We start from the raw sequence: 18,781 nt of genomic DNA, 5'->3' as shown, positions 1-18,781 counted from the left end.
GGCCGAAATGAGATCAGCTATGATCATATTGAATGGCGGGGCAGGCTCGAGGGGCTGCATTGCCTACTCCTGCTTCTCTTTCTTATGAATGACTGGTGAGCTGTAGCCAGATTCTAACTTATATTGGACAGACCCTTCTCAATCCAATTCTCAACTAATCAGAGAGCCAGGTAGAAGAAACTGTAAGTTCTGACCGGCTTATATTTTCATATTTGAAAAGCCTGCCAATTTCAGATCATGTGGGGATAATTCTATTTCCAGCAATTTCTGCTACTGAATGCAACTTGGGGATTCATGCTGTACCTTCTAATTCTGTGACTTGTACATGAGAGGGGTTTGTTCTAAATCTGTAACTCCCTGTTTTTCTTTTTGTGATGGTTGAAATCATTCTCTATCTGCTAATCTTGTACCATGTGAGAGTGTAGGATTCTCTCTGCATCTGTCACTTGCTGAACTGCATGTGTGTGAGAGATTTATTATGTGTCTGTCAGTATCTGCTTCTATATGCAAGTGCTGATATCAATCTGTACTGCCCAGTCTCTGCTCTGCTCTGTGAGTATGGTCACATTCACTGTCTGTCATTGTTCTATGTGACTGTGGGATTCATTCTGTGATCATCAGCACTTGGGACTCAGCAAGTATGAGAGTCACTCTGCATCTCTCCATTTGTCATCCATTGTCAGGTTAATTCTGTAACTGACATTCATTGGAGCTGTGTTGTAATGGCCTTAGTTCTGTACCTGTTAGTCTCTGGTTTGGGATGTGGATTTGGGACATATTCCGTATCTGACAGACTCTGGTACTGAATGTGACAATCAATGTAACTTTGTATCTGTCAGTCTTTATGCAAAATAATTTGTAATTGTGTATTTGTCTGCCTATGGTACTGTATGTGAGCATGAAATGAATTATGTACCTGTCAGTCATGGAACTGAATGTGATTTTGTGATCCATTCCATCTGTCAGTTCCCAGAATTACAAGTGAATGTAGTGCTCATTCTGAAGCTGACAGTATCTGGAAGTGAGTGTGAGTTTGACTTTAGTTCTGCAGTCATCTGTCTTTGACTACATGTGTAATTTATTCATTCTGCAAGTATCAGTCTCTGGTCCTGTATCCAAATGTTGATTTTTGTTTGTATCTGTCAGTTGTGGGACTGTGTGTGAGTGCAGGACGAACTATATGAATGTCATTCTCTGATACTATATCAGTGGGATTCGATCTGCTTCAATATATCACTTGTGAAATATTAAAAACAAGTGCTTCCTTTCAGTTACCTGTGAAATGCAATATTGTTGCATTCAATCTGTATGTGTCCATCTCTTGTCTTGCATGTGGATGTGTTATTTTTTCTGTATCAGTCGGTCCCAGATAATTGACATGAGAATGAGATTAACTCTAACCCTCATATATATGACTGTGGCATTCAGTATTTAGCTGTCCATATCTGGAATTAATTGTATCAGTGAAGTTGATTTTACTTTTTTCTTCATCTATTGCTGTCGGTGAATGAGATTTGTCTCATGCCTGTCAGTCGGTGGCACTTTAAATGACTGCTTTTGGTTTATGCCTTATTGTCTTTTTCTGTGTGTAGGCCTGTGGATTTTTTTTCTGCATTTCAGGGTTTGGTCCCCTGTATAAAGTGGGATTAATGCAGTGTATGTCAGTTTTTGGTGAGTGTGGACATACTTCTGTGTTAGTCAGCCTCTCAAACTGAATGTGAGTGTGCATTCATTCAGTTTTCATCAGCATCTGGCAGACCCTGAGGGTGGGAATCATTCAATATCTGTCAGTTTCTGGTATTGTATGTGAATGTGCTGCTCATTCTGTGTCATTACCTTGTAAAAGGTGTGAGTGCGGGGTTTATTTGTACCTGTCACTGTGCAATACCGAATGGGATTATGAGTTTCAGTCTGTATTTTTCAATCTCTACTTCTCGACGTAAATGTGTTTATTTTTGGCCGTCAGTCTCAGGTACAATAAGAGACTCTGGAATTTATTATACCTTTGCCAGTCTATGGTAGGGTATGTGACACTGGGCTACATTCTACATCTTTCAGTCAATGGCAATGGATATGAAAGTAGCTTTAATTCTGTATTTATCAGTCCATGGGTTGAATGTGGTATTTGGAATTTGTTGTTCATATGTCTGTCTCTAGATTTTCATGTGAGTCTGGGGTTCATTCTCGATCTATGTGTCTCTGCTATCGAATGCAACTGTGCGGGTTTTCTGTATTGGTCCTTCACCTGCATCTCAGGCATGATCGACAGGCTACATTCAGTAGTTCTGTGCGAGTTGTGTAGTGGTATTTAATTTTTATCTCTGTGAGAACAAATTCGAGTGATAATATATGCATCAATATCAAACCTGGTCCATTATTTAATTCCTGCAGTTTGAAAAAAACAGAATTCATACTTTAATATTCTAGTCTAACACTTAGTGAGATTATGGAACTGGTATTTAATGTATAGCTCACTCTACATTCTGAGATGCTTAGTAGCAATTCATCCTGCATATTACAATAGGGTAAATGTTGTCTGACGTAGTTAATAATTAGTATTTAATTTGTGGCCGAGGTGACACTGTGTATTTAAATCGAATAGTGGCTGTGCTTTTGCCCTGGGATTGATGTCCTCAGGTGTACTGGTTTAATGTAAACAACTTTTCCCACCAATGCTCTGTTTGACTCTTATATTGAAAGGGCGCCTCTCAATCTTGGGATCTATATCGGTCTCCATCTGATTCATTTTGGCCTAAAGACCTGGCAGTATCTATGTGCTTTGTGAGTGATATTGTACTTACTGTGAGTTGGAACCATCAGGCTGCACTTTTCCTTGTTTCGAAGAACCATCTGGTCCTTCAATTCTTTCCGTGCACACAGAAAACATAACTCCTTCACCTGAAGAATAGGTGAAGTAGAAGATACAAAAGAGATCAATGTATTTTTAAAATAAGTGTTATTATAATGAACAATCAACTAAGCAAAACTAGCAGCATAACAGTGTCTGACCCCACCACGGTACTGTTTCTGCTTATCTGCTATTTTGAGCGGTTTTACAACAATTTTATGACGTCCAGAAACAACCTGTCCTGTGCACTGCTCCTTGAATTAGACTATCCGATGGAGGAGTGACTTTGGCAAGGGTCAGATTTATATTTGCTGCTCCCTTTCAACTAACTGTACACCCGGAAACAAGCAGGTACAGTTTAAAATGTCTCTTTCACACTTCTCACCTGGTGCCTGAAATTGATCTTCTTTGTGTAACTGGAAACATTGTTACTGTGCGGCTATTTCCCCGCCATTCTCTCTCCAATAACAAGGGACAGTGGGAGCCGGAACTAAGCCAGGAAGCTTCACTCGGGTTTGGGGAGAGAAAGCAGCAATGATCTTCAATGGCGAGTTCTTCTCACTCTGTCCAGACACTGCTCGAGAATGGCCTCTCCCTTCCCCCCGCTCACTCCATGTTCCGGGAGCAGCTCGTGTTCCAGGGAGCCCATTAAAAACAGCCGCCGCCTCCGCCTCAGCTGCCCGGACACTCAATGCCAATCTCTGAGCATATCTGCGGACGCGGCTCCAAACCGATGCGCTGCTTTAAGCAGATGCTGTTTGTTCACTTCCCTCTGGGGCGGTGATGTCTCCGATCGCTGCTGAATTAAACCCTATTCCGCTCACTGAGTGAATGACGCTCTCAGCCATTGTTGGGGATAGAGTTGCGCATGCGCTGTTATCCACAATTTGACGACACTGGGGGGCGGGGTTAAACTGCGCGTGCGCAGATCTCCGTAGCAATTCAGCCGCTAAAATCAATGGGAATTTTGCCCATTTCACTCTCATCACAGAGAGAACAAAATCTCCGAACCTGTGTCGGCGCGGGGGGCAAGGGGCGTTGGGTGCGAGTGGACGTGTGGCGGTGGCACACTGGTGGGTAAAGGCCTCTTTACAACATCAATTTTAACCCGAGATTCCCCCAAACAGCTTGTAAAATGCTGGAACCGTGTGTGTATGAGGATGGTGATGTTACTGAGGATGATTCCTGTTTTAGAATAGACTGTGTTTAGGTCGGAATATTACTGAGTGTTAATTATAACGAGAGCATATTTCAAAGCTCCGGGTTTGCTGAAACTCCTGACTGTGAAGCCCGGGTCTGTCCGGGTTTGTGTCTCGGTTCCATTGGTAATAAACGGGTTGAAATTGGCGGTTGCAGAAACTGGAGGAGGAGCTGAAAGATCAGGGGCTGTTCTTTCTCTGTCTGTCACTCCGGCTCTCTCCTCCCTCCCGCTCTCTGTTTAATCTTCACTTTGTCTCCTCCCCTCCCTGCTCTCAAACGGCGTTTTTCAGTCAGGTCGGGGCGGGCACTTTAAAAGAGGAACGTGAAGCAGCTCGTGTCTCATATTCTGCAGTGATCTGAGTGAAGAATCATCATGTCTGGCAGAGGGAAAGGAGGTAAAGGATTGGGGAAAGGCGGAGCAAAGCGGCACCGCAAAGTGCTTCGTGATAATATCCAGGGCATCACCAAACCAGCAATCCGCCGCCTGGCTCGCCGTGGCGGTGTCAAGCGGATCTCGGGTTTGATCTATGAGGAGACTCGCGGGGTGCTGAAGGTTTTCTTGGAGAATGTGATCAGGGATGCGGTCACCTACACTGAACACGCCAAGCGCAAGACGGTCACTGCCATGGATGTGGTGTACGCTCTGAAACGCCAGGGCCGCACTCTCTATGGATTCGGCGGCTAAACAACTCGACCCTTTCTACCGAACACACAACAAAGGCTCTTCTCAGAGCCACTCACCACCTCACAGAGAGAGCAGAGACCTGGGAACAGGAATTGGGATTGGCTGTGATCGGGAATGTTAGTGTCTGAAACAGAAAAGAGAGCTCTAACGAAGAGTGAAACGGACTAGAAACGCTAACTCTTTTCTATCCACAGATTCTGTGAGACCTACGGAGGTTTCCAGCATTTTCTGTTTTTATTTCAGATTTCCAGCATGTGCAGTATTTTTCATTTATTTTAGTGCCTGATTTGTTCCGGGGTTCTGGGGGATGGACTAAGTAACTCGATTTAATCGTAGTTTATTATCCCTTTCCCCCCTCTTTATAGTCATGAACTGCCCAGAATGAGGGCAATGGGAAGGGGTGTGAAGCCCCCAGCACCGGTTCCATTTCATTACCCACTCCAGACTTCTAAGCGAGCGGCGATTTTAAGGGTTGGTTGTGCTGTAGGGAGCAATGGACAGTCCTTCAATTTTTGCCTGCGAAATCCAGCACTGACTTTACACAGTTCAAACAACAGACTGGTGTTTCTGTCCAAAAATGTGCAGGTTCACCAGGATGATGCCGGGTTTAAAAATTGTCGGAATAGGTTAAATGAACAGGAATTTCATTCGGGTTAGGGAATAATGATTTGCAGTAAAAATGGTATTTTTAATTTTAAGAAATGAAGGAACAAAGTCTTCTGATGTCGAGGCGGTAAACGGCTGGAAATAAAGGCGGAATTTTTGAAATGAGCGATTAAAAACTACTCGACCAATGGAGACCTGGCAACTCAGCCAGGGATTAGTCCATTGGTTAGATATTGGATAAAACTGCCTGGGCGTAAGGCTGCAGCCAATTACTGTTCGGGGCGGTTCCTCACAGAGTTTAAAAAGGCGAGTTGCAGTGCAGTTTATCTTAATAGTTCTTGCAGCTGACATTGTGGTGAATCTGTTGAGAAAATGGCCAGGACCAAGCAGACAGCGCGCAAATCGACCGGAGGGAAAGCTCCCCGCAAACAGCTGGCTACCAAAGCGGCCCGGAAGAGCGCTCCAGCAACAGGCGGCGTGAAGAAGCCTCATCGCTACAGACCCGGCACTGTGGCTCTGAGGGAGATCCGCCGCTACCAGAAATCCACCGAGCTGCTCATCCGCAAACTGCCCTTCCAGCGCCTGGTGCGAGAGATCGCTCAGGACTTCAAGACAGACCTGCGCTTCCAGAGCTCGGCCGTCATGGCTCTGCAGGAGGCCAGCGAGGCTTACCTGGTGGGGCTCTTTGAGGACACCAACCTGTGCGCCATCCACGCCAAGCGAGTCACCATCATGCCCAAAGACATCCAGCTGGCCCGCCGCATCCGCGGGGAACGCGCCTAAAACCCGGCTTCAGCACCAAGTACAACAAAGGCTCTTTTAAGAGCCACTAAATCGGCAAATGAAAGCTGTGATCTCCTGTTGACCACTCCAGCACTTAGACATCGCGAAGTTACCATTTACCTCCTTCCATCAGTTTATTTTTTGTCTACAAACCTCTTTTGGGGTTGATAATCACAGACAATGCAGTTGTAAGTTGTAGCGCAAATGGTGTCTTAATTTAAGCATAAAATTGGGAATGTGGTCACCTTAGTGCTCTAGGATACTTCCAATAAATGCGGCGCTGATAATGTATTAAATACTGCGAGCAGACATAAATCCCGGACAAAGAGTGAGCTGCGGGTTACAAGTCAGTGCTCATGATGTCAATAAAGGCAACGCCCTGAGCAACAAACGTGTATCCCTCCGGTGCACAGGTTTATCACTGAATCAACCAATTTGCACAGCACGGGAGGCCATTCGGCCCTTCGGTGCCTGCATCTGCTCTCCAAAAGAGTGTTATGACCGAAAGCTTTCCCCCCGCCCCATCCCTGCACGTTGTTTATATTCAAATAATCAGTAAATACCCTCTTGATTGCCTCCATTGAACCTGCGTCCACTACTTCCAGAGAGTGCATTCCAGTCCCGAACCACTCGGATGGAAATGTAATTTCTCTTTTGATACGAGTTGGTTGTCGTTGCGGATCATTAGAAACGCTTCACCATTACTGAAATTCGGCACGTAGCGGTAGTCAATAGTTCACCCTTTCACAGACTCTGTGGGTGGCTCTGAAAAGAGCCTTTGGGTTATTAGATTAAAGAATGGCCGCTTCACTTGGTCTTCGAGGCCGCAGCGGCGCTGGTTTTCTTGGGCAGCAGCACGGCCTGGATATTAGGCAGCACCCCGCCCTGAGCGATGGTCACCCCTCCCAGCAGCTTGTTGAGCTCCTCGTCGTTGCGGACGGCCAGCTGCAGGTGTCTGGGGATGATGCGGGTCTTCTTGTTGTCCCGGGCCGCGTTACCAGCCAGCTCGAGGATTTCAGCCGTCAGATACTCGAGCACGGCAGCCAGATAGACCGGGGCTCCGGCACCCACACGCTCAGCATAGTTGCCCTTTCTCAGGAGCCTGTGAACACGGCCCACCGGGAACTGCAGTCCAGCCCGGGAGGAGCGAGATCTGGCCTTGGATCGAGCTTTACCGCCGGTCTTTCCTCTTCCAGACATTTCACAATCTCAAAAACACTTTCACAGAGAATGAGGAAATGCGCTCGCATTCGCTTCTCTTATAGCTTCGGGAGGAATGGTGCTGCGGGCGTTTGCTGATTGGTCATTTTGTGCTGCGTCACATAATTTTGTTCATATCACCAATCAGTTATCTACTGAACTCACCAATCCGGAGACTCCACGGAGTGAGGGCGGAAAATCCAGCGCCAAATTTTGAGATTCCAACCGTTCTTTGTTTTCAAATTTTAAAAGCCCGCCAAATTTGTAAAAAAAAAAGCCAAAAAAGAACGGATCGAATATAGTACTAAATGTATAAAAGCAAAATACTGCTGATGCTGGAAATCTGAAACTAAAACAAAAATACCTGGCAAAGCTCATCGGAGAGGAAGAAAGTTGACGTTTCGAGTCCTAATTGGAAATGGTTATTCAGTATTTAGTATACGAATGTTACATTTCACTTCATCTCTCTCTCTCTTTCCCCGGACTGCAGTTTTTTGTATATTTCAGTTTCTGATTTTCTGTCTGGGTTTATGTGTAACTGAAAACAAGTCGAAAATAACGGCGCAAATTTACGCAATCTATTTTTTTATTCGACGTCGAAATTACCGCGGATATATTTATAAAACAAGAAATAAATTTCATATAGAATACCAGTTAATAGTGAACACAGTCTGACGACAAAGTTTTACAAATGTCCTTCCCTGATGGGACTATTTCACATTTTATCCATTTTAAATTTCAGATTCGCTTTAAGAATCCGGCATCAATTCGAGGTAATCTCGATCCGTCATGAAACCTTCTTAGCAGCCGGCTGAAAGTGCCATTTACATCGTTCTGCTGATAGACGTTATATTGTAGATATTTGTGACAGCCAAAATTGAACATACTTGGAGTAAATTTGCCAGCGTTGAGACTGAAGGTTGCTACACAACCGGTGCTTATAGGAAATGAACTGATCGATTATTGAGGCCAAACTTGAACCGAATTGGAACCGGAAGAATTTGCGCTCTATTCGCTCTCTCTCCAAAACCAGGGAAAGGGGTCGAATATGACGCGTCTTAAAACAAAGCGCAGAGGGTGAGCGGCAAGACATTAATTTATGGGGCATCATTAACGAGGCCCAACAACTGAACGAGTGTTAAATTTACATTGCTGTGAATCTGTGACTGAAACGTGATCAAAATAACAATTTCACAATTCTAAATGCTTCATAGTAAAATCATAAATTAGTAGTAATGAAATCATATAGCTTTTTCAGAGAGATTGTGAGTGGCTCTTAAAAGAGCCGTTGTGTTGTGAATGTGTTTTTCAGTCAGTTCGGGGGTTTTACTTGGCGCTGGTGTACTTGGTCACCGCCTTTGTCCCTTCCGACACGGCGTGCTTGGCCAGTTCCCCGGGCAGCAGCAGGCGCACGGCGGTCTGGATCTCCCGGGAGCTGATGGTGCTGCGCTTGTTGTAATGGGCCAGGCGGGAAGCCTCACCAGCGATGCGCTCGAAAATATCGCTCACGAACGAGTTCATGATGCTCATGGCCTTGGAGGAGATGCCGGTGTCGGGGTGAACCTGCTTCATCACTTTGTAGATGTAGATGGCGTAACTCTCCTTCCTCGACTTTCGCCGCTTCTTGCCGCCCTTCACTACCGGTTTCTTTAAGGCTTTCTTGCCTCCCTTCTTAGGAGCTGGTTTCTTCTCATCAACCATCTTCACTTTCAGACACAGAATAAAACAAACCCCTTCCGAGCGCCGATTAAATAGACAGTCTGACAGACCTATGCTAATGAGGAATGGGGAAACAATGATTCTGATTGGACATTTAAAAAAGTACAACAGCCACTTATTTTATACTTTTCTCTGATTGCATATTTAAAGACACCAATCAAATTTCGACTTCTCCACCCTTTGACTACAATCAGGAAAGAAATTTTATCAGGATTCTCTCCAGTCCCAGTTTGTGAAGATACACCGGGAATTGTCGTCTGGTTGTCCGTGCGAGGGGCCCTTCTCCACAGAGGGACTGAACGGGAATGCGGGATTCCTCCTGGAACTCTTGTAACGTGTGCGAATTACTCACTGGGATATTGTGTGAGTATGTGTGTGTGTGAGTGGTAGGGGGTTGAGGCTGTGGTACGCCATGTGAGTGTAGAATTTATTCTGTATCTGTCTTTGGGAGTGTTTAAGACTCATTGTGCGTTTGTCACTTCAGGATGCATGTGAGTGAGCGGGGGATCCATTCTCAATTTGGGAATATATGCTATTTTGGCTGAACTCCGTATCTGTCACCTGCGGCTTAAATATGTGAGTGCAGGATTTATTCTGTACCTGTCAGTTTATTGAACTACAAATGAGATTCACACCGTGTTTCTCAGTCTCTGACACTGTAGATCAGTGTGGCATTGATTGTATATCTTTCAACCTCTGTTAGTATCCGACTGTACATTTCTCATTCACTCTCAGAGGCTGGGACTGAGTATGAGTGTGAGATTCATGCTGGACATGCCAACATCTGATCCGCAATGTGAGTGTGTAATTCATTCTGTATCTGTCAGTTTCTGGTATCGAATGGGAATGTGAGTCATTGTCAATATCTGGGAATCTTTTGAACATATTCTGTATCTGTTTGTCTTTAGTGCTGAATGTGAGGTTACTTCAGTCAGTCAGTGATACTGTATGTGACTTTGGGATTAATTGTATCAGTGATACTGTCTGTGAGAGTGGGATTATTTCAGTTATTCGGTGGTGCTGTGTATGAGAGTGAGATTAATTCAGTCATTCGGTGGTGCTGTGTGTGAGAGTGAGATTAATTCAGTCATTCAGTGGTGCTGTGTGTGAGAGTGGGATTAATTCTTTCAGTCGGTGGTGCTGTGTGTGAGAGTGGGATTAATTCAGTCATTTTGTGATGCTGTATGTGAGAGTGGGATTAATTCTTTCAGTCGGTGGTACTAAAATAGATATGAACATACGGACCAGGAGCAGGAGTAGGCCCCTCAGCAGCTCGAGCCTGTTCTGCCATTCAATAAGATCATGGCCGAGGGATAGGCAGTGGCAGATATTTAAAGGGATATTTCAGAATACACAAAATACTTGCATTCCAATCACAACCAACAATTCCAAAGGGAGGTTATGTAGATGTTTAAATAAGAAATGAATTAGTCCTATAGAAAGAGCATTTTGGGAATTGAAAATGCAAAATAGGGAGATGGCGGATGAACTAAACAGGTATCGTGCTTCAGTCTTCACCATAGACGACACAAGTAATACCCTGGAAAAAGCTGTAAATCAGGAAATGGAAGGGAGGGAGGAACTCGTGGAAAATTACAATCACCAGGGAAGTGGTATTAAGAAAATTGTTGGGGCGTCGGGCTGTGAAATCCCCAGATCTGGATGGATTTCACCCCAAATTCTTAAAAGAAGTGGCTAGTGAGATTGTTGGTGCATTTGTTTTAATTTTCAAAATCCCCAGATATGGGGAAGGTTCAATTAGATTGGAAAATAGCGAACGTAACTCTTTCATTCAAAAAGGGAGGGAGACAGAAATTAGAAAGCTAAAGGCCAGTTAGCCTTTCTACAACTAATACCTTGTCAGTCTTTCCACTCCACCCCCAGTAGAGCTGTACCTTGAGTTTCCTGCCATCCATTCTTAATTAGCACATTTTCTTAGATAATATCACCAACTTCAACACCTCTTTGATCCTTTTGTCTGTGACATCTTTTGATTTGCTGCTCCCATCACTGCTTGCTTGTCCCTACAACCACCATCACCCCCCCTCAACTTCTCTTTCCACCACCACCCCCCCCACCCCCAAACTTAAACCAGCTTATATTTCACCCCTCTCCTAATTATACTCAGTTCTGCTGAAGGGTCATGAGGACTCGAAACGTCAACTCCTTTCTTCTCCGCCGATGCTGCCAGACCTGCTGAGTTTTTCCAGGTAATTCTGTTTTTGATTTAAATGTGTTTGAAGCAGTTCAGGGAATATTTATTAGTCTAATACCAGGAATGGGTCGGTTGTCTTATGAAGAAAGATTGGACCGGTTAGCCTATCTTTGTGACTGGAATTTAGAAGAGTAAGAGGGGATTAGATTGAAACCTTTAAGACCCTGAGGAGTCTTAACAGGATGGATGTGGAGATGATGTTTCCTCTTGAGGGAGAAGCTAGAACTAGGGGGTCATTGTTTAAAAATAAGGGGTCACTCATTTAAGACATTGATGAGGAGAATTTATTTCTCTGAGCGCAGTGAGTCTTGGAACTCTCTTCCTCAAAAGGCAGTGGACGCAGAGTCTTTGAATATTTTAATGGTAGAGCTGCATGGATTGTCAATTAGCAAGGGGGTGAAAGGCTATCGGGGGCAGACGGGAATGTGGGGGTGAGGTTCACTTTAGCTAGCTCTGCTTTCATGCCCTCATTTAAGTTGAAAATACTCATCATGGGTGCACTCATTTCTCCATCCAAAGTGAGTGTAAAATTCAATCATATTATGAACGCTGTTACCTAGAGGTACCTTCACTATGAGGCTCTCAATTAATCCTGTCTTGTAGCTCAATACCAGGTCTCGAATATCCTGCTCTCTGCTTGGCTCCAGAATGTGCTATTTTAAGAAAGTATCCCAAAAACACTCTACGTTACGTTTGTCCATCTGATTTTCCCAGTCGATATGTAGATTGAAATCCCCCATCATTATTGCTGTACCTGTCTGACAAGCTCCCATGATCTCTTCTTTTATGCTCTGTTCTACCGTGCAGTTAAATAGTCACCTGGCCCACAAGTGACTTCTTGCCTTTGTCATTTCACGTCGCAACCCAAACCTGAATCATCCTGGTTTTCTGAATTTAGGTCATCCCTCTCTAATGTGCTAATACCATCATTAATTAACAGATCCACCCCTACACATTTTCCTGATATATTTCATTCCTAAATATCACATACCCTTCAATATTCAGGTCCCAAACTATGTCACCCTGTAGCCGTGCCTCTCTGATGGCTATCAGATCATTCTTATTTATATATATTATCAGTTAATTTGTTACGTTTCAAATGCTACATGTGTTTAGATACAGAGCCTTTAGTTTTGTCCTTTTATTCTGTAGCTACGAGGCTTATCTGCTGATTTACTCTTAGATTTATGCTACTTCTCCCTTCCTGTCATGGTCTGTTTATCATTTCCCATATTAATACCTTTCTTTCTTGCCTTGTCTCTACTCTTTGAAAATGTGATCCTTTCCACTATTCAGTTTAAAACCCTCTCTACTTCCCTAGTTATGCAGCTTGTGAGGACACCAGCCCCAGCACAGTTCAGGTGTAGACCATCCCAACGGTACAGAAAAATCTGAAAGAACACCCAAAACTGGTGCCAGTGGCCCATAAACTGGAACCCACTTCTCCCACACCAGTCCTTGAGTCTTGCATTCATTTCTCTAATCTTATTTGTCATATGCCAGTTTGAACATGGCTCAGGTAATAATCCTTTGAGGTTCTGCTGCTTAATTTTGTGCCTAGCTCCTCATACTGACTATGCAGAGCTTCCTTCCTCATCCTGCCCATGTTGTTGATACCTACATGGACCATGATCACTGGATCCTCTGCCTCCCACTGAAAGTTGCTTTCCAGCCCTGAACAGATGTCCCAAACCCTGGCACCAGGCAGGCAACAGAGCCTTCTGAACTCTCGCTCTTTGCTACAGAGAACAGTGCCAATCCCACTCAATATACTGCCCCATACTACCACTACATTCCTTTTTGTTCTCCCAACTTGAATGGCTTCCTAAACCATGGTGCCATGGTCAGTTTGCTCATCTACCCTGCAGCCACTGCCCTCATCCAAACAAGCTGGGAGAACATCAAACCTATTGGACCATTGCAGAGGCTCACACTCCTGCCCTCTGGGTCCTGCCTCATTCGCAGTCACACCCTCCTGTCCCTGACCAAATCAGAAGGCCCTACTCTAAGATGTGTGACTGCCTCCTGGTATAAAGCATCAAGGAAACTTCCTCTCTCGCTGATGTGTCACAGAGTCTGCAGCTCAATGAATCTGAGCTGAATTTCCTCCAGCCGCGAACATTTACTGTAGACATTTCGTCTGGATCGGAATGTTATCCAGGAGTTCTCACATGCTGCAGCTTGGACACGTCACCTATCATGCCATCCTTAATGTGTTTTAAATAATTACTTAATTATGTAATTCAGTTATTTATGTTATTCAGTTATTTATGTTACTTTCTTATATATTTTATTTACTTTACCACAAGTTTGTGTACTATTTTCAACCTTAGGGATAGAATCGACCTTACACACGTATCGGATATTCATCAAACAGCTAGCTCCTTTCCCTGTATTAGAGCAAGAACCAATTCCTATGGGGTGAGAAGGATAGAAGAAGGGAACAATTACCTGCTTTGCTCCCCCCCACCCTTCACCGAACTCCCATCCCACCAAACTCCAAGTCTTCACTCAGTTAGCTCAGCTGCACTCAGTTTACCTTGGCTGCACTAAAGAACCCTGAATTTATAGTAAACTCAACTGGGTCAACAGTAACCAGATTGAAAACAAAAACAAACAAAAATACCTGGCAGGTATAATAACTCAGCAGGTCTGATAGCATCTGTGGAGAGGAACACAGTTAACGTTTACCAGATTGAACCAGTTAGCTAATTAACTACTCAACTCCGACAGCTGAGAGTGAGCTTGCTCTGTCTAAACTGAAAGAAAGAATTTAGCCCGTTTACACAGTACTTTCCAGTTACTGCTAATTACAGAATAGATTAGATTTTAAGAGCAAAATTTAAGAACGAAATTAACACTTACATCTCCCCCCTCACCAAACTCAATTCTTTAGCCAGCTAGATCAGCTGCACTCTGTTTGGTACTGTATGTATGAATGGGATTAGTTCTGCCCATCTGTGGTACGGCAGATGAGAGTGGGATTAATTCTGTCCAGCGGTGGTATTGTATGTGAAAGCATGATTCATTCTGTCAGTCTTTGATACCACATGTGAACGTGGGGTTAATTCTGTCAGTGGTTCATTCTGTAAATCGGTAGTATGTTTGTGAAAGTTGGATTAATTCTGCCATGTGGCTATACTGTATGTGAGAATAAGATTGATTTTGGCTCTGTCAGGCCCCTGGACTCTGTCTGAGTGTTAGATTCATTCTGTAACTCTCAATTCCTGATGCTGTGCACAATTGTGGGATTCATTCGTCTCTATCAAACCTCAGTTCTGAACGTGTGTTCATGAATGTTTTGTGTGTGTGTAAGTTTGTGGTACCGTGTGAATTTCAGATTCTTTCAGTTTACATCTCTGGGACTGTTTGAGGTTCATTCTGTACCTATCAGTCAGTTCCACTGTGTGAGACATGGGATTCATTCTGCAGTTGTCTATCTCTGGCACTGTCGGTGAGTGTGTGATTTATTCTGTTTCTGTGTATCTCTGGTGCTGTGAGTGCCTTGGACTTCATTCTGTATGTGTCAGTGCCTGGAAATGTGTTGGATTTGTTGGGTACTTCACAGTGTCCAGTTCTTTGTGGATGTGGAGTTTATTCAGTCGCTCTCAATCTTTGATGTTACTTGTGACTCTGGTATTAATTGTGTATCTATACTCAATAGTTATCTCAGGCATGGTGTTGGAAATGAGTTAACATCTTAAACCTTTTAGGAAGTAAAACTACCATCCAAATCCTTACCCAGTCTGGTTTATATGTGATCTCAGAACAATCCTCAGTTATCAGCTTATCCCTGAACTGCCATCTACAATGTCCAAGCAAACCATTCTGTTCTATTCAAGAAGGCCGCTCACTAATACTTTCTCCAGGGCAATTAGGAATGGGACCACATCCGGTGATTTAATACAAGAAAGCTCACATCTACGACAGCCACCAGTCTGAAAATTTCACCACTCCAGTTTTAAATTCAAATATTCATGTTCCTTTCCTTATTTTCAACAATACAACAAAAGATTGTCAGTCTTATCAAGCGGCATTGATACATATAAATGTTTAAACGTGTCAGAATTATCAACTGAACTTTAAACTTTTCATCTGACCTCATGATGTGAATGAGGAGTCTCACTAATGAATAGTGCAAAATGGAAGTCTGGATGCAAATTGAATTCAATGGTTGGAAATCAGGTAGAGCGTGTGTGTCATTTACATCCTGGACAGATCAGGCTTCTCACTGGAAGTGTGAATTTGAAAAATGATGTTTTAAACCAAGCAAACAACAGTAGCTCCCTAGATTTAAAAGAAGGAAACATATTAAACTGGAACCAAACTAGTTAATTACTCATTTCAGAAGAGTAATCAAATAAAAGCAGGTATACTTCAGTAGGAGGATTGGAATAGGGAACAGACACAGCTGAGGGCAACCATATTTGCTATCATAGAATGTAAAGGGTAAAAGAGAAGAGAATGGGAGCTGACTGCAGTGGGGTGGATCCCATGATAAAACTGAGGGTTTATAAAGCTGCTTTGTAACAGTTTTGCAGACTGAAGCTGATGCTGTGTTATCCCTATTGTGGCTGAAACCCCATTAGTAATCAGCATTGGCTGAGACAATTAACCCTGGGAAGCATTCATTTTCAGTGGAAATGATTGATGTCTGTGAAGGCAACCAATCCTGTACAATGTGGATTGATTATTTGAGTGGGATAGGCAGGAGATGTATGTTTTCAAGAAGGAGTTAGATATAGCTCTTGGGGTGAAAGGGATGAAAGGATATGGGGAGAAAACGGGAGCAGGCTATTGAGCTCGATGATCAGCCATGATCATGATGAATGGTAGAGCAGACTCGAAGGGCCGAATGGTCTACTCCTGCTTCTATTTTCTATGGTTCTAGGAGGGACATAGAAAAAAAGAGAAATAAACAAAAAAATGAGAGTTAAAATAAGTCAAAGGAGGAAGAAGTTTTACTGCATGAGAAAAGGGGTGCTGATTGGTTGTCAAGTTGATTCCAATTGTTCGAGGTGTTGCCATGAAGAATTCACTGGGAAACTATTGTCCTGAATGTTGTTGTTTAATTCAAGGTAGGCACAATGGACGTGTTCCTTTTGCCTGCAGATAACAGGGCCCTGCACGTGAATATATGTAGCCTCTAGCATGTGTAAGTGAGCCACATTGTGAAGAATAAGGAACTTCAGTTACTTAGTTGATGAAGTAGTGGCCATTTTCCTCAGAGGAGTGAAGATTGAGAGGACAGGATAGAGGTATTCAAAATTATGATGAGTCTGGACACACCAGATTGAGAAAAACTGTTCCAACTACTGGATGGGACAAAGACCAGAGAGCACAGATTTAAGGTAATTGACAAAAGCAATGGATACTTTTTGGAGAAACGTTTTCATGCAGCGAGTGGTTAAAATCTCACGTGTGGGTCCTGACACTGCTAGAGGCAGATGCAATCAAGGTAGTCAGGAGAGAATTGGATTATTATCTGAAAAGGAAGAATGTGCCGGGTTGTTGGAAATGACACTAGATGTTTTACTCATTTGAAGGCCTGATGTAGACTCAAAGGGCTGAACCTCATTGTGTGCTAAGACAGTAATACTGTGCGGATGTGCATGTGCATGCAAGTTTAGGTGCGCTTGATTATTCTTCTGTCAAACTCTGGTGCTGCATATGAATGTGGAATTTATGTTTCTGTCAGGAGTGCTACTGGGTCTGAACGTGGGATTATCTAGATTATGATAAGACAGTTCAGTCGTCTTGTGTGCAAATCTGAAAATCAGACTGTAAGTAGCGTTCTTTAATCGTCTCTGTGTCTGTGTCATTCCATGTGTATTTGTGATAATTTCTGACTTTCATTGATACCGTATGTGTGTGTCATATTGATTAGTGTCATGTGGGCTCAGGTATTGTGGGTGAGTGTAGTAACAGTCTGCATCTGTCAGTGTCTGGTAATGGACATCTGCTCAATAATGATTCTGAATCTGTCAGTCTCTGCTACCCTATGACAGTGTGGGATTCATTACATCACCTGCAGTCTTTTGGATTGTTTACCAGTCTAGATTCATTTCATGTTGAAATTTCAGTACAGGAATAAGCAATTGATATTCTTGGTTTAATGGAATAATTGCAAGTTTGGCCTTATATGAAATCCCGTTTTGTGTAATTTTTTTAATGTGAAACTCCATTGTTATGCCAGTGTAACTCAGTTTCTACTAATCAAATTAACGCTGTGTCATTCAATCTGTTTCTGAGTGAGAATTTTAAACTTGGCTGTTGAGCTCAGTTTGCAGTGATAGAATTAATACAACATCTATCAGTCTGACACTGGGTTTTTCGGATTGCTCTGTGATTTGTATCTCAATCTGTATTAATCATTTTAATACAGTATCCCTTAGTTTAATAATGTGGGTGAGTTTCAAACTAGAATCTGAGTTTGTATTTTTCAGTTTTATCTGGTAATAATATAATTGCAGCTAAGACTGATTCCCTGATCAATGCTGCCACCATCACCTCCACTTTTTGCTTCTCGATCTTTTTCTGAATCCATATTTCTAAATACTCAGCACCCAGTCCTTCCTCTTTTTAAACCCCATTTCGTTCATTGCCACTACATCATATTCCCACATTGCCGTTTGTCCTTCAAGCTCATCAGTCTCATTTATCACACTGTGTGTTTACATAGATGCATTGTAAACTGGTCTTTGCATTCCTCATAGGGCTTCTTAAACTGCCCCTGTCGAATATGGCATTGCTCCCTTCTCCAGTATTATCCATCACTCTCCCTCCTTTCTGTCCTTATTACTTTCTGGTTCTGCTGTAAGTTGATGACCAACCCCCTGCCAATTTAAATTAAATCTTCACCAACCAGCCTAGTGAACCATAAACTAAAATTGGATCTGGTGCCTCTGATTGCAGAGTACAATGGATCAGAACTCCACCAAGTTAACCTCTTGGCCACCTCGGCTCCCTGTGAGTGACACTGTACTTACTGTTTGTGAGGAGCTGACTGCACTTCCCCTTGTGTTGTCGAATCACGACATTTATTCTGCTGCTTTCAAGTATTTGCCTATTGAAAGAAAAAATGTTTATTATAATTTAAGAAGAGGTGCGGTCGAAGATACAAAGAAACCAAAACAATTATTAAATTAATAATCATTCCGAACAACCGCAAAGTCAGTGGTTCAAGAAGGCAGCTCACCACCACCTTCCCAATGGCAACTCGGGATGGGCAATAAATGCTGGCCCAGCCAGTGAAGCCCACATCCCGTGAATGAATAAAAAAGGTAAGACGAACAGAGTCAGTGTCTGAATCCACTGCAGTCCTGCAGCACTCAGCTGCTAAAGACCAGGGACTTTGTTCCTGTTACAACAATTTCCTGCCATCCAGAAACAATCCACTGCTCCAGGAGTGGGACTGAGTGACGGAGCAGGGACTATTGTGTAGGTCAGATTTCTATTTGCCGCTCCCATGGACTAACCGTTCAAGTGAAAGCAAACAGCCGCTATTTAAACTGTGTCTCTGCAT

General features: G+C 43.3%; 1 protein-coding gene across 1 annotated transcript; it reads right to left on the bottom strand.

The window, feature by feature from the left end:
• Window positions 1-8,624: 8,624 nt before the first annotated feature.
• Window positions 8,625-18,781, bottom strand: LOC144670310 (histone H2B-like). Its single transcript, XM_078532795.1, has 3 exons — window positions 18,735-18,781; window positions 18,246-18,322; window positions 8,625-9,091 (listed from the first exon to the last, which is right to left on the bottom strand). The coding sequence occupies exons 1-3, from the start codon at window positions 18,779-18,781 to the stop codon at window positions 8,649-8,651; spliced, it is 567 nt and encodes a 188-aa protein (XP_078388921.1). The 3' UTR covers window positions 8,625-8,648.

Source organism: Cetorhinus maximus, chromosome 31, assembly GCF_964194155.1.
Source record: "Cetorhinus maximus chromosome 31, sCetMax3.hap1.1, whole genome shotgun sequence".
Taxonomy (NCBI): Eukaryota; Metazoa; Chordata; class Chondrichthyes; order Lamniformes; family Cetorhinidae; genus Cetorhinus; species Cetorhinus maximus.
This window is presented reverse-complemented; position numbering and strand designations above follow the sequence as displayed.

What these genes read in the sequence shown, in the direction of transcription:
- LOC144670310 (XM_078532795.1), bottom strand. Translation starts at nt 18,781, where the DNA reads ATGCAGAGACACAGTTTAAATAGCGGCTGTTTGCTTTCACTTGAACG. An exon ending in TGTTTGCTTTCACTTGAACG is followed by an intron (nt 18,323 to 18,734) that starts GTTAGTCCATGG and finishes TTCTTTCAATAG; the next exon opens with GCAAATACTTGAAAGCAGCA. An exon ending in CAGTCAGCTCCTCACAAACA is followed by an intron (nt 9,092 to 18,245) that starts GTAAGTACAGTG and finishes TCATTAGCATAG; the next exon opens with GTCTGTCAGACTGTCTATTT.